This window comes from Chrysemys picta, chromosome 1 (assembly GCF_011386835.1).
Source record: "Chrysemys picta bellii isolate R12L10 chromosome 1, ASM1138683v2, whole genome shotgun sequence".
NCBI lineage: Eukaryota > Metazoa > Chordata > Testudines > Emydidae > Chrysemys > Chrysemys picta.
Genome location: NC_088791.1, coordinates 257,720,491 through 257,731,331, shown reverse-complemented (window position 1 = coordinate 257,731,331; position 10,841 = coordinate 257,720,491). Strand labels below are relative to the sequence as shown.

At 42.7% G+C, this 10,841-nt stretch overlaps 1 protein-coding gene across 1 annotated transcript in view; it reads left to right on the top strand.

Moving 5' to 3' along the window:
• The first annotated feature begins 269 nt into the window (after positions 1 to 269).
• RAP2A (RAP2A, member of RAS oncogene family) overlaps positions 270 to 10,841 on the top strand; it is a 35,425-nt gene continuing 24,853 nt past the window's right edge. The window contains exon 1 of the mRNA XM_005287029.3: positions 270 to 878. Coding sequence (XP_005287086.2) covers positions 565 to 878 — 314 coding nt within the window. The 5' untranslated portion in view covers positions 270 to 564. The remainder of the gene's footprint in view (positions 879 to 10,841) is intronic.

Sequence of the window (10,841 nt, the reverse complement as noted above, 5' to 3'; positions counted from 1 at the left end):
CGCTACCAGCGCCAAGGAGCAGCCACCATGCCCGCAGCGCAAGCAGCTTCCGTTGCGAAAACCGCCACCGCGCTTCGTGCCAGCCATTCTCTCCTGCCCTTCTCTGATTGGCTCACTCGGTCGTGCGCGTGACAAACGCCTGGCCTCCGGTTGGCCGTTGGGGAAGCGCATGTCCGAAGGAGGGTTGGAGGCGGGTCGCTGTTTCCTAAGCTACAGTGGAAGAGGAGGAAGCTGGTGGCAGCCTCATGTGCGCCGCTCCCTTGCCCTGTGATTGGCGGGGCAACTTTGCTCCGGGTCACGTGGCGGCGTGGCTCGCGTTGGCTGGTTGGCGGGTTGTTTCCTTGGCGACAGAGGAATAAGGGGCGGGATCTCCGCCTCGCTGCACCGCCGCCCGTGAGCGCGCGGCCCCACCACCGGCAGCGCCGCCCAGGAGGAGCTGTCGCGGCAGGAGCGTCCGCCGCCCGGGCGAGAGCGGGGCGGGGGCAGAGCGGGGGCGCGCCCATGGCCGGGGGGTGAGCGGCTCGCGCTGGCGGCGGCGGCGGCGGGCGGGCGCCGGACGGGAGGATGCGCGAGTACAAGGTGGTGGTGCTGGGCTCGGGCGGGGTGGGGAAGTCGGCGCTCACGGTGCAGTTCGTCACCGGCACCTTCATCGAGAAGTACGACCCCACCATCGAGGATTTCTACCGCAAGGAGATCGAGGTGGACGCGTCGCCCTCGGTGCTGGAGATCCTGGACACGGCCGGCACCGAGCAGTTCGCCTCCATGCGGGACCTGTACATCAAGAACGGCCAGGGCTTCATCCTGGTCTACAGCCTGGTCAACCAGCAGAGCTTCCAGGACATCCGCCCCATGCGCGACCAGATCATCCGCGTCAAGAGGTGACCCCCCTCCCTCCCTCCCCGCCGCCTGGGAGCCGCCCTGCCCCGTGCCCCCGCCCTGCAGCCGCCAGCCCGGCTTCCCTGCCCCACCCAGCCCTCCGCCAGCCTCTGCCTGCCTGCCCGGCTGCCCCCTCCCCTCGCCCCCTGCGGCTGCCCGTGGCCTGGCGGGACGGGGGCGTTAATCGGTGTCTCGCTAATTAGAAATTGCCGGGCGGGGGTTTTCTCGCCGCTGTTCCCCGTGTCCTGGAAACTCATCTCTGGTATCGGGGCCTCCAAACCCAGCCGCTTGCACTGGCCGTGGGCTGAAGCTCGGCTTGGTCCCGAGGGTGGAGGATGGGAGCAGGGCCGGCAGGAGATGATGATCCTCCTGGGGGCTTTGTGGTACAGACAAGTTTGCAATTTTCCTGTCTGAAATGTGCCAGGCTGCTAATTCCAGTGCAGGCGAGGGACTGTCCTTAGTATAACCCTGTGGCTGTGAGGGAGGTAGCTGGTACTTGAATGTCACCCACAAAATCCTTTCTTAAAAGTACTTTACTAATCAATTAATTGGCAAAGAGGGATCCTACAGTGTGTGCACACTACATATGTGTTTAACTAAATACAAAATTTAGCTCAACAGATGACTGCATAGATTTTACTTACCTTCCCACACCAGTTGGAGATAGCAGAGCACAAACCCCTTCCTCAGTACAAAAACTCTGTATTTATTTAAGGAACGCTGTGATGCCTAGGCCTCATCTACCCTGTCATTTCCATTGCATCTCCCCGGCTGTATTGCCACCCTTGTAGCTTTTGTCATAATAGCAGTGCTTGGTGAATTAGGGTATATGGGCCATCTGTTTTGAGTTCTGGTCTGAGAATGGTTGGGCGACACTGGTTGAAATATAAGTGACCAGTGTACATTAATGCTACCACTAGTTGAGCTGCACTAATGGCAGTACAGCAATCTGAAATTTTTGAGATGTCAGTGTGGATGAGGACATACCTGTGGCCAAACCATCTTATAGCTGGGTTTATTCCTGCCTGTGTAGACGAAAATAACTGTCAAAGAACCATGTTTAAGCCTAAGTATTAACCGAGGTTAAATCATGGTTCTCCAACACAGACACTTGTTTTCTCTATCTCTATATATAGATATGTTGAAGAAAACCCCTTGTAATATAATATAATAGGGCCACAACCATATTTCCATCTTTCTTAATGTAGTCAGGGCTTAGCAACAACATTTAATCATGTAAGTATGTTCATTACATTATCCATGCAAGCTGTCATTTGAGTTTCTAAGGTAGAGGTAAATATTATAATGGGTGGGGGGAAATACATTTTGGAAAAACACAATTCTCATTTCAATGAAGATTTCTAAATTCCCAGGTAATAATTCCCTGTACACGTGCTTTATAACTCGTCATAGAAGATTATTTTCTCTTCATTTCGTTGGATGTAGTAGGGAAACTTAAAGATTGAGGGTGGAATTTTCACATGGACCAAAGTGATTTAAGAGCATAATCCTTATTGAAAGTCAGCTAAACATTATCTGCATTATGCCATTCACTGTTTCCCCACTTAAGGATTTTTTAAATTTAAATAATTAGCTATTATGGTTTCTCACATTTATTAAATTCCTATCAGATTTGCTTAGCTAATCGGTCAAAAACTGATCTTACCGTCAGATCCCAAATTCAGTTGGGATCGGAAAATTTAACTGACACTTTTGTAGCTTACATTATAACCTGTAACAGAGATTCTGCAATCAGACCTAAATGTACAATTTGTGGATAACTGAAGCAGAATAGAATCCAGCTTGAACTTCCTTAGTTGACTTCAGTCAGCACTGCTACCAGTAGATCCACACATGCTTCTCCTTTTTTTCTGTTTCCGTATACTCTTACATCTTCTATTATTGTAACTCTTTCACATGTGTAATAGGTGCACTGTGGGATAGTTGTATGATCAAGATGTCATAATACTACAGTGCTTTACAGAAATTAAAACTAATGCAGGTCTGCAGCTGCTAATGGAAATACTTTGCCAATCATGCAACTTTAAATGGGGACTTGATCTGTGGTTAATAAGGGGGGACACCAACTTTAAATAAAGGCATTTTGTTAAAAAATGCTAGCTAAAAGTAATTTTGATTACTACTGTACTAACCATTAGTCTCCATGCCAACTTCTGCAGTTTTAGGATCCTTTTTAAATTTTTTCATTTAAGTATTTTAACCTTTTTAGGTTTAGTAATCTTAAGTATAGACTTGTAACCATAGTAAGTTTAAAAAAAATCAGAAATCATTACATTTAATGTTGAAAGTGACATAAGCTAAACCAAAAAAGACATTGGAATAAGAGCATACACACAGAGATTATAGTGATATAATTATATCGGTACAGTTGTGGTGGTGAATTTCCCCATGTACACAAGCCCATAACCTCAGTCCTGTTTACAAGGGTTAGGGTTTTATGTCCTGACCCTGCAAACACTTACACATGTGCTGAATGATGGGAAACTTTGTGTGTGCAAGAAATATTAGACTTTGTGTGGGCACAGCTTCCAATGGCCCTTGATGGATTCTGTGTTAGTGAGCAAAGAGAAGCAAATACTACCTTTTTGTCATTGGGTAGGAGATACAAAAATGTTAAGAATGCTAACATTTATACTATTGCACTGAGAATTTTCCCCCACAAAATGGGTGGGCAAGCTTGGAAACATAATTAACTGTGTGTTGTTTACATTACGTAAATAATCCACTTAATTTCAGAAGGAGCTGGATTGTTGTCTGAAGAAATTTACTTGTTTGGACAAGGCTAAGCTGCTAGACCAGTGCTACCAAGAGTCAGGAGTGAGGTAAAAGCACAGCAGTTTTCAATGAAACAAAGATTGAAAGTGACACACCCAATAGGTTTTCAAGAAAATAAAATAGGTTAACGAAAAAGAGCTAGTGAGTGCACAAGCCAAGAAATGTTCCTTTTGTTGAGAGGGATTAGATAAATTCTAACATTAGTAGCTGAAATATCACTTGCATGATTCAAAAGCACTTACAGAGAAAGTGTTAAAATGCAGCTCCCACAGTTTATATATGTTCCTATGCTGCAGTGTGTACCCATGTTCTGGCTAGACTGTGCCCACATACATGCTAGCCAAGCCTGCCTCTGGGTATCCACAGTGCACAGCCTCTCACAACTCTTGCCCTATAGCCATGTTCACACAGACGTTGCAGTTATGTGGATCTGATGCTATGGTTTCTGGACACGTATCCCAGATTTCTTAACGCCTTGCTATTTGGAGCTACTCTAGGAATCAGCGTGTGATATATTTTCTGTCCTTCCTGGGCCTCTGTGCAGAAGTGATTTTAGCCCATCAACTTATTTAGTTGAAGCACTTCCAGCTCTGCACGCTTCTCACTTCTGTGTGTTCCAGCTGAGGCCATGTCATGCATCCAGTCAGGCTGCATTTGATTTAAATCACTAGTCAGGAAGACTTGATTTAATCAAGGATTTCTACATAAAAGTGCATTCTTTTTGGTTGTTATAACCTTAATACGTATTCTTCACAACTCAGAGATAGATGTAGGTTTCATTTTTAGAAGGTACACACTATACATTTTTAAACTGATTTATTTTGAAAACTTTTCAGATTAGTTTTACAGATATATCAGAAAATGAATGATTGTTTGGTTATTTCATTTACCTCACCAGACAGATGTTTAAATTGTTTTATTTAAACTAAAACAACACTGTTATGTATTCTGGATTTTTTTCTTCAACAGCAAAAATATAATATTTTTAATTTAGCTAAACATTCAAGTTTTTTTAAAATCAGGTTTGTTTTTGTTAAAACTGTGTTTAAAATAGTTTAAATGAAATATTAAAAAAAAAATTTGACTACGTCAGCCAGGTCAACATGAGAAACTTAAAATATTGGCTTCTGCAGCTAACTCCGTCATCTTCACCTTTATTTTCCTGTTTGTTCATAATCTGGAAAAGGAAAAACAAGCTTTCGTGCTTTTTGAGGTCCCAAACGATTTCTCAATTTGGAATGAATTAGTCCAAAGGAAGAAAATATTTTTTCTACACTGGAAGAAGCTACTACTGTTAAAAGTGAGATTATCACTTCAACAGTCTCTGAATCCAAGTGCTTAACTGACTTCCACCAGTTCACTGGTGTGACTTTCTTTAAAACATTATCAGCAAACATGTATTTCTTGAATGGTTCACCCTTGGCTCTGAAGTTTATTATAGTTGGCATTATGGAGGGATGATTGCTGGATGTCAATGTCATAGTCAACTCCTCTTCTTCAGCAGTTAAGGTTTGACCCTGGTACCGAGTATTGAAAATATTCTCAAGAAAATGAGCTGGAGATAGTGTTTGTCTCGTTGTTGTTGTTTTTTTAATGCTTGTAATTTAACTCTGGTATTGCATATTTCTCTTTTTAAGATCTCACTCAGTTCCTTCCAAATTTCAACAGCGTCAGCAATAAAACAGCTATTTCCCTGCATTTTGTTCAAGGCTATAGAAATAGGCTTCAGGATACTCAGCATGTGTTCAACATTTCTCTTAAGCCCAATGTTGAGAACTTTGGCTGTGACAGTGCCATCTATTTTTTCACGATTTTGTTCACAAACTGTTGTCAGATTAGGCCAGTTCTTGATATAGTGCTCAAAACAGTCCATTACTGAGTTCCGTCGCACATCTTGTGGGAGAGTTAGCTTGGTTCCTCCCACTTTTTTCAGAACAGCTGCTGCAAAGTGGTTGTTTCGGAAGTATTTTGCAATTTCAAACTATATCCACCTTCAAGATCACCATCATTTCTAGTCTTCAGAATCCTGTATGTTGAGGATGGATTTGCCTAAACAACATAAGTCAATGCAGTTATTTAATTATTATTACCATACTGCTCATTTTGTATTACTCATTGCATTCATTGACACTCAGTACTACTTTAAAGGTGAAATTGTAAAAGGAAGATCTGCCTATTTCAGCTATTTATTTTTTATCACAACTGCATCTAAAATGATAGTACCATAGAGTAACAACTATATTTTTTGCTCAAACATGAGAATTCAAGAATAGGCCATAAGGAAGACAGGCAGTCCTTAAGAAAGAAGTATGAACTAAAAAAGTTTACCAACCTGCCTGAAGATCCTGCATGTTAAGACATGTTCCTTTCATCCTCTTCTCAGGAGGAAGCTGCATTGAAGGAACACTTCTCATGATGTTGTTTCATTTGGGCAACCAGGCCTTGCATTTCTTTGTTGCACTGTTTGCATTTTGCATACATGCCTCTCTTACCCCCAGGTAGAGGAACTTCATTAAAATATTCCCAAAGTGGGTCTCTTCTACGACCTGCTGTCATTATAGGTTTTCATTTCTAGTGAGAGAATGGTAATCTAGATCTCAAATCAATGAAAGCTACACTCAGACTTCAAGACTTCTGGAATATGCTGCTCTCAAACAGTTTCATTTTTGTTTCTACGGCCTGTCCCTCCCTTCTCACATTTATCTCCAGACTTCTTCTCCTTGTCCAGATCTATTCCACCCCCAACGATCTTCTATTCATTGAACTTAACTTTGCACTTTTAGAGAGAGGTAAGGGATTGACTCCGTGTACACAAATTTGCAGAGGGACAATAGGGTTGAGGTCTGTTATTTCTCACCTCTATATATTTATTTAACTTGCTTGTTAACAGCAAAAATGCTTTCATCTCTGGAGACACAAATCCACAGTTTGAGAACTGCAAAACTAAGATTCTCCGATGGTATCTTCTAGACTGAGCACTGAGTCCCACTGGGTAAATAGAAACGTTAACCTAAATAATCTATACAGTTGCCTCTGGAACTGCATAAGATTGGGTCTCTAATCCATGAACTATTGGAACTCATTTACAAAACTTCTTAAACGTTACAGGAATATATTGTCTCATACTATAGAATTAGAATTTTTATAATCCGTATTCCATGATACATTATAGCTTAGAAGATATCTCATCTTAATTAAAACTATCTCTAGATAGGTTTTTTCCCTCAAAAAGCATTTAATCAAAACAAATTTTTAAAAATCCAATTTTTTTTTATTTTAATTTTTTTAATCCCACCCTGGAGCCAGTGTTTGTGGAAGAGCTGCCCCTACTTGTGGCTGAACTGTCCATGCAGCAGGCAAGAGGTTCTACCAAATGATAGATGGCATTTCAGCAGCAGTTTCTGAATGGTGAAGGACACAGGACATGGAGGGGAACTCATTCATGGCAGTCTGGAGACACCTGTCCCTTGCTGCAATCGCTGCAGATTCCTCATGTATCGACCGATCCCATTGTACAAGACAATTAGCATAGCATGGTGGGATCACATCGTTATGCAGACCTGAGACGACCACCAGTGGCTTCAGAACTTGTGCATGTGGAAGCAGACCACCTTAGAACCATATAGGGAGCTTGCCCTGACCCTTCGGTGCCAGGACATGCAAATGAGGGAGGCCATACCTGGGACTTCATCCCTGTTCAGAAGCATGTTGTTCAAGGCTGTGGGCTCTGCCCTGTGCTTGGGGCAGTGATGAGCACCCATTCAAACTCCTTGTAATAAGGACAGGTGGAGGGTGAGTTGCTGGACCTGCGGGCACCATCCTTAGTGTTGCAGTAGAGGGTTTTAAGGTGTCTTGATGCACTCCCTGCAGTGCACACCAGTCCAGTTGATCCCTCTCCTCCACCAGCTTCTCTGATAGGATCTCAAGGAATTGTGGATTTTGGGTGCCTCTCCCAAAATCATGCTCCTTTCTGAACTTAAATGTTAACAAGAACCCTGGAGTGCACCTCTGGGTAACTAGCAGTACGCTGAATACGCATCTTGTAATGCTGTTTGGCAGAGCTATGTGGAAAATGGAACAGGCTGTGTTTGAATTAAGGGTTAAATGCAGAGCAGGGGTATATTGACTGGCAGGTAGCTTTTGGTGCAGAGGGGTGAGCGGGAAGTGAGTCGATAGGACTGGGGCAAAAGAGGTGAGTGGGAAGTGAGCAGGTAGAAGGACTGGAACAAACAGGCCCCGAACAAACAGGCCCCAGGAATTGTGGGATATAGCTCTGTGGAAGTTTGTGTCAATGTGGAAGTGATACTTAACCACATGCTCTTTCGCAGTTGTATTGTCTTAAATTTCTTTGGGCTTGTCTAGACACGCAAATTGCACTGGTTTAACTAAATTGTTTTTTACAATATTTCAGTTAAATCTGTGCAAATCCAATGTGGACACTCTTAAATCCGTTTACACCTGGCTTATGCAGACTGACTTAAAACAACATAAGTCAGATGCATATCAGTTTAAAAGTGCCCTCATTAGGAATTTACATCAGTTTACCTCAAATCAGTTTTTTAAATGATTTCGCTAACACCAGTGCAACTTTTATGTGAAGACAAGGCCTCAATCAGTTCAGTTGTCCTAATAATTGGAGGAAGCTCAAGTTAAAATATTACCAGCTAATATGATTTTAAATGTATAATTCTGTACCTTAAAGACATGCTCACAGAACTGGTTACATAGTGGTATAGTATGGTGTGATAAAAGATGAATTGGTTAACTTCTCCGTGGAGCCAAAAGGGGTATGACGTAATACTCTTTTTTTGGGGTGAAAATATAGACTAAAGAGGTGCTGAATTGCCTTGGTATAAATAGTAATTCATGCAGGGACTGTATCAATCTACTTCAGATTTCTAGAAAGAAATCTGTACTCTAGGAACTGTATCCAGAGTGCTGGAACTGAATTATACTGCTATGAGGGAAAGCATCTCAACAGAGCATTGCCCTCTGCAAAGTTTTTATTAACCATGTGGGAGATGTTTTAATAACTTGAAGGACGTTCAGCTTTGTTCTGAGGTGACTAAGGTAACACAACTCTCTGGATATGTCTACACTGCAGTTGGGAGTGAGCCTCCCCGCCTGGATGGTCAGAGTCATGCTAGCTGGGCTTGAGCAAGTGTGCTAGAAATAGTATGGATATTACAACTCTGGCAGAGAGACAGACTAGCCACACAAGCTCGGACACGGTGCGCCAGGTGGGCTTGAGAACCCCAGTCACTGCCCGAGCTGCAATGTCTGCGTTGCTGTTTTCATATGCCAGCTCGAGCCCTTCTAGTGTGAGTCTGTCTGCCTTGGCTAGGAGGCTCATTCTGAGCTGCAGTGTATGCATAGCTGCTACTATTTTAGACAAGAAGCTCTTCCTTTTCTGCCGAGGCATAAAAACCAAATGATATACCTCCAGACTCCTGCATAAGTGTTGGTGGGTAGCAAAACTTCTGCAAGCTTGAATGACTCTTAAACCATTCCCCCCCCCCCCCCCCCCCCCCCCCGATTTTAGGTGTCCTAAAGCTAGTGTCATTGCAAAGGGGCTGATTTAAAAAAAAAAGGGGGGGGGCAAAACAACCCCTGAAATGCAGTGCTTTCTCTATATAGCATCTAGTTCTGCAATCCAGCGCGTGGACACTAAGTTCCCAGGGGTGAACATGGTAACTCAGGCTTGCATATATTTGCGAGGGAATCTGTGTAAATGCTCTTAGAGCAGAGATACTTACCTACCAAAAAAGGAGAGATGTCCTCTCCATGTTGAAAAGAACCTGAATACTCTTTATTCTAAATAGTTCTAATTTAATGATGTGACACTGCAGTTCCTAAATTATAATCCTTTATAAGACAGGTGTTGCTGCTAAGTAGGTTTTGAATTAATGGTCGGGTCTGTGCTTAAAGATTGTAAAAGTGTAATTTTAATGAGCTAGAGAAAATCCTATTACAACAGTTTTAAATGAGTTTTGTAGTGGGAGTGACTTTTTCAGTGTGTATAACTTGGTTAAAGGAGCATGAGAACATTTTCACTTTGAAGTTTGAAATGGTCTTACAATACAGTCTGCTGGCCTTTCATGTAATAGCTTTTTAAACAAGCTTATGCATTTGAATATTTGTTTCTAGAGAACACTTTTTTTGTATTTTTCCTATTAACCAATATTTTTCCTTTAGTGTATCCCAGTGTATTCAAGCCATAAAATAATGACAAAAATAGTTGTTAATTTAAGCATTGAGCTTTAGGTAATTCTGTTAAATCTGGCCAGTTCACACCAGTGTGTGGAAGGGACTCCTGTCCGGGAGTGTGCGAGCCGCTTGCACACACTAATGCGACCAGGGACCGATACCGGTGAGCCTGATTCCCACCCTAGTGGGTAGGGCTGGGGGCGATACAGCCACGTTGGAGGAATTACTTGGGCTGGCTGCTGGCTCCTGTGAGCGGCAGCCCACCATGTTGCTGCTTTTGCTCCTGCAGTTCCTGGTAGAGCCCTGCAGCTCCATGGATATCCGCTTTATATCTGAAGATATATGCATCCGTGGATATAAATTTTGTATCCGTGGAGGGCTCTAATTATGGCATGTTTTTTTTGGCTATTAGTTGTGTAAATATGATTAACTGCAGAACAAACTAATGTAAACTGAGAATTTACCACTCTAGTGACAACTACATAGCATTTGTTTTTAAATTCATTTAATAGAAAGGTTTGATATTGTAACAAATTTCCAAATGTACAGCTAATGTTATCAGTGTATCAGAGACCTTCTCCTGCCTCCACTGCAGGCTTGACATCTCACATCCAAAACTGGAATAGTATACAAGCCTGTTTGGTGCCAGTGGGAGGAGAAAGATAACCAATGAGCCTTGGTCTTGCCTTGCCTTGGATGCTTTTTGAAATATTGCATCCAAAACCTTGTTTGTAAAAGGACACGTTTTTGAAGTAGACTTCTTGTAGTGAGAAAGAGTCTCTCAAATAATACCACATATACCACTTGGGTGGGCATGGTATTTAATACGGAGATAGAAGGAAATGCATGGCAGGGCCACTCTGTCACAGTTGTATTGGATGCTGCATTGCAGCATTGCATTGAAATAAAGTAGTCAAGCATGATTCATAGACTTGTAGATGAAGAATGTGTAAGGAAGGTTA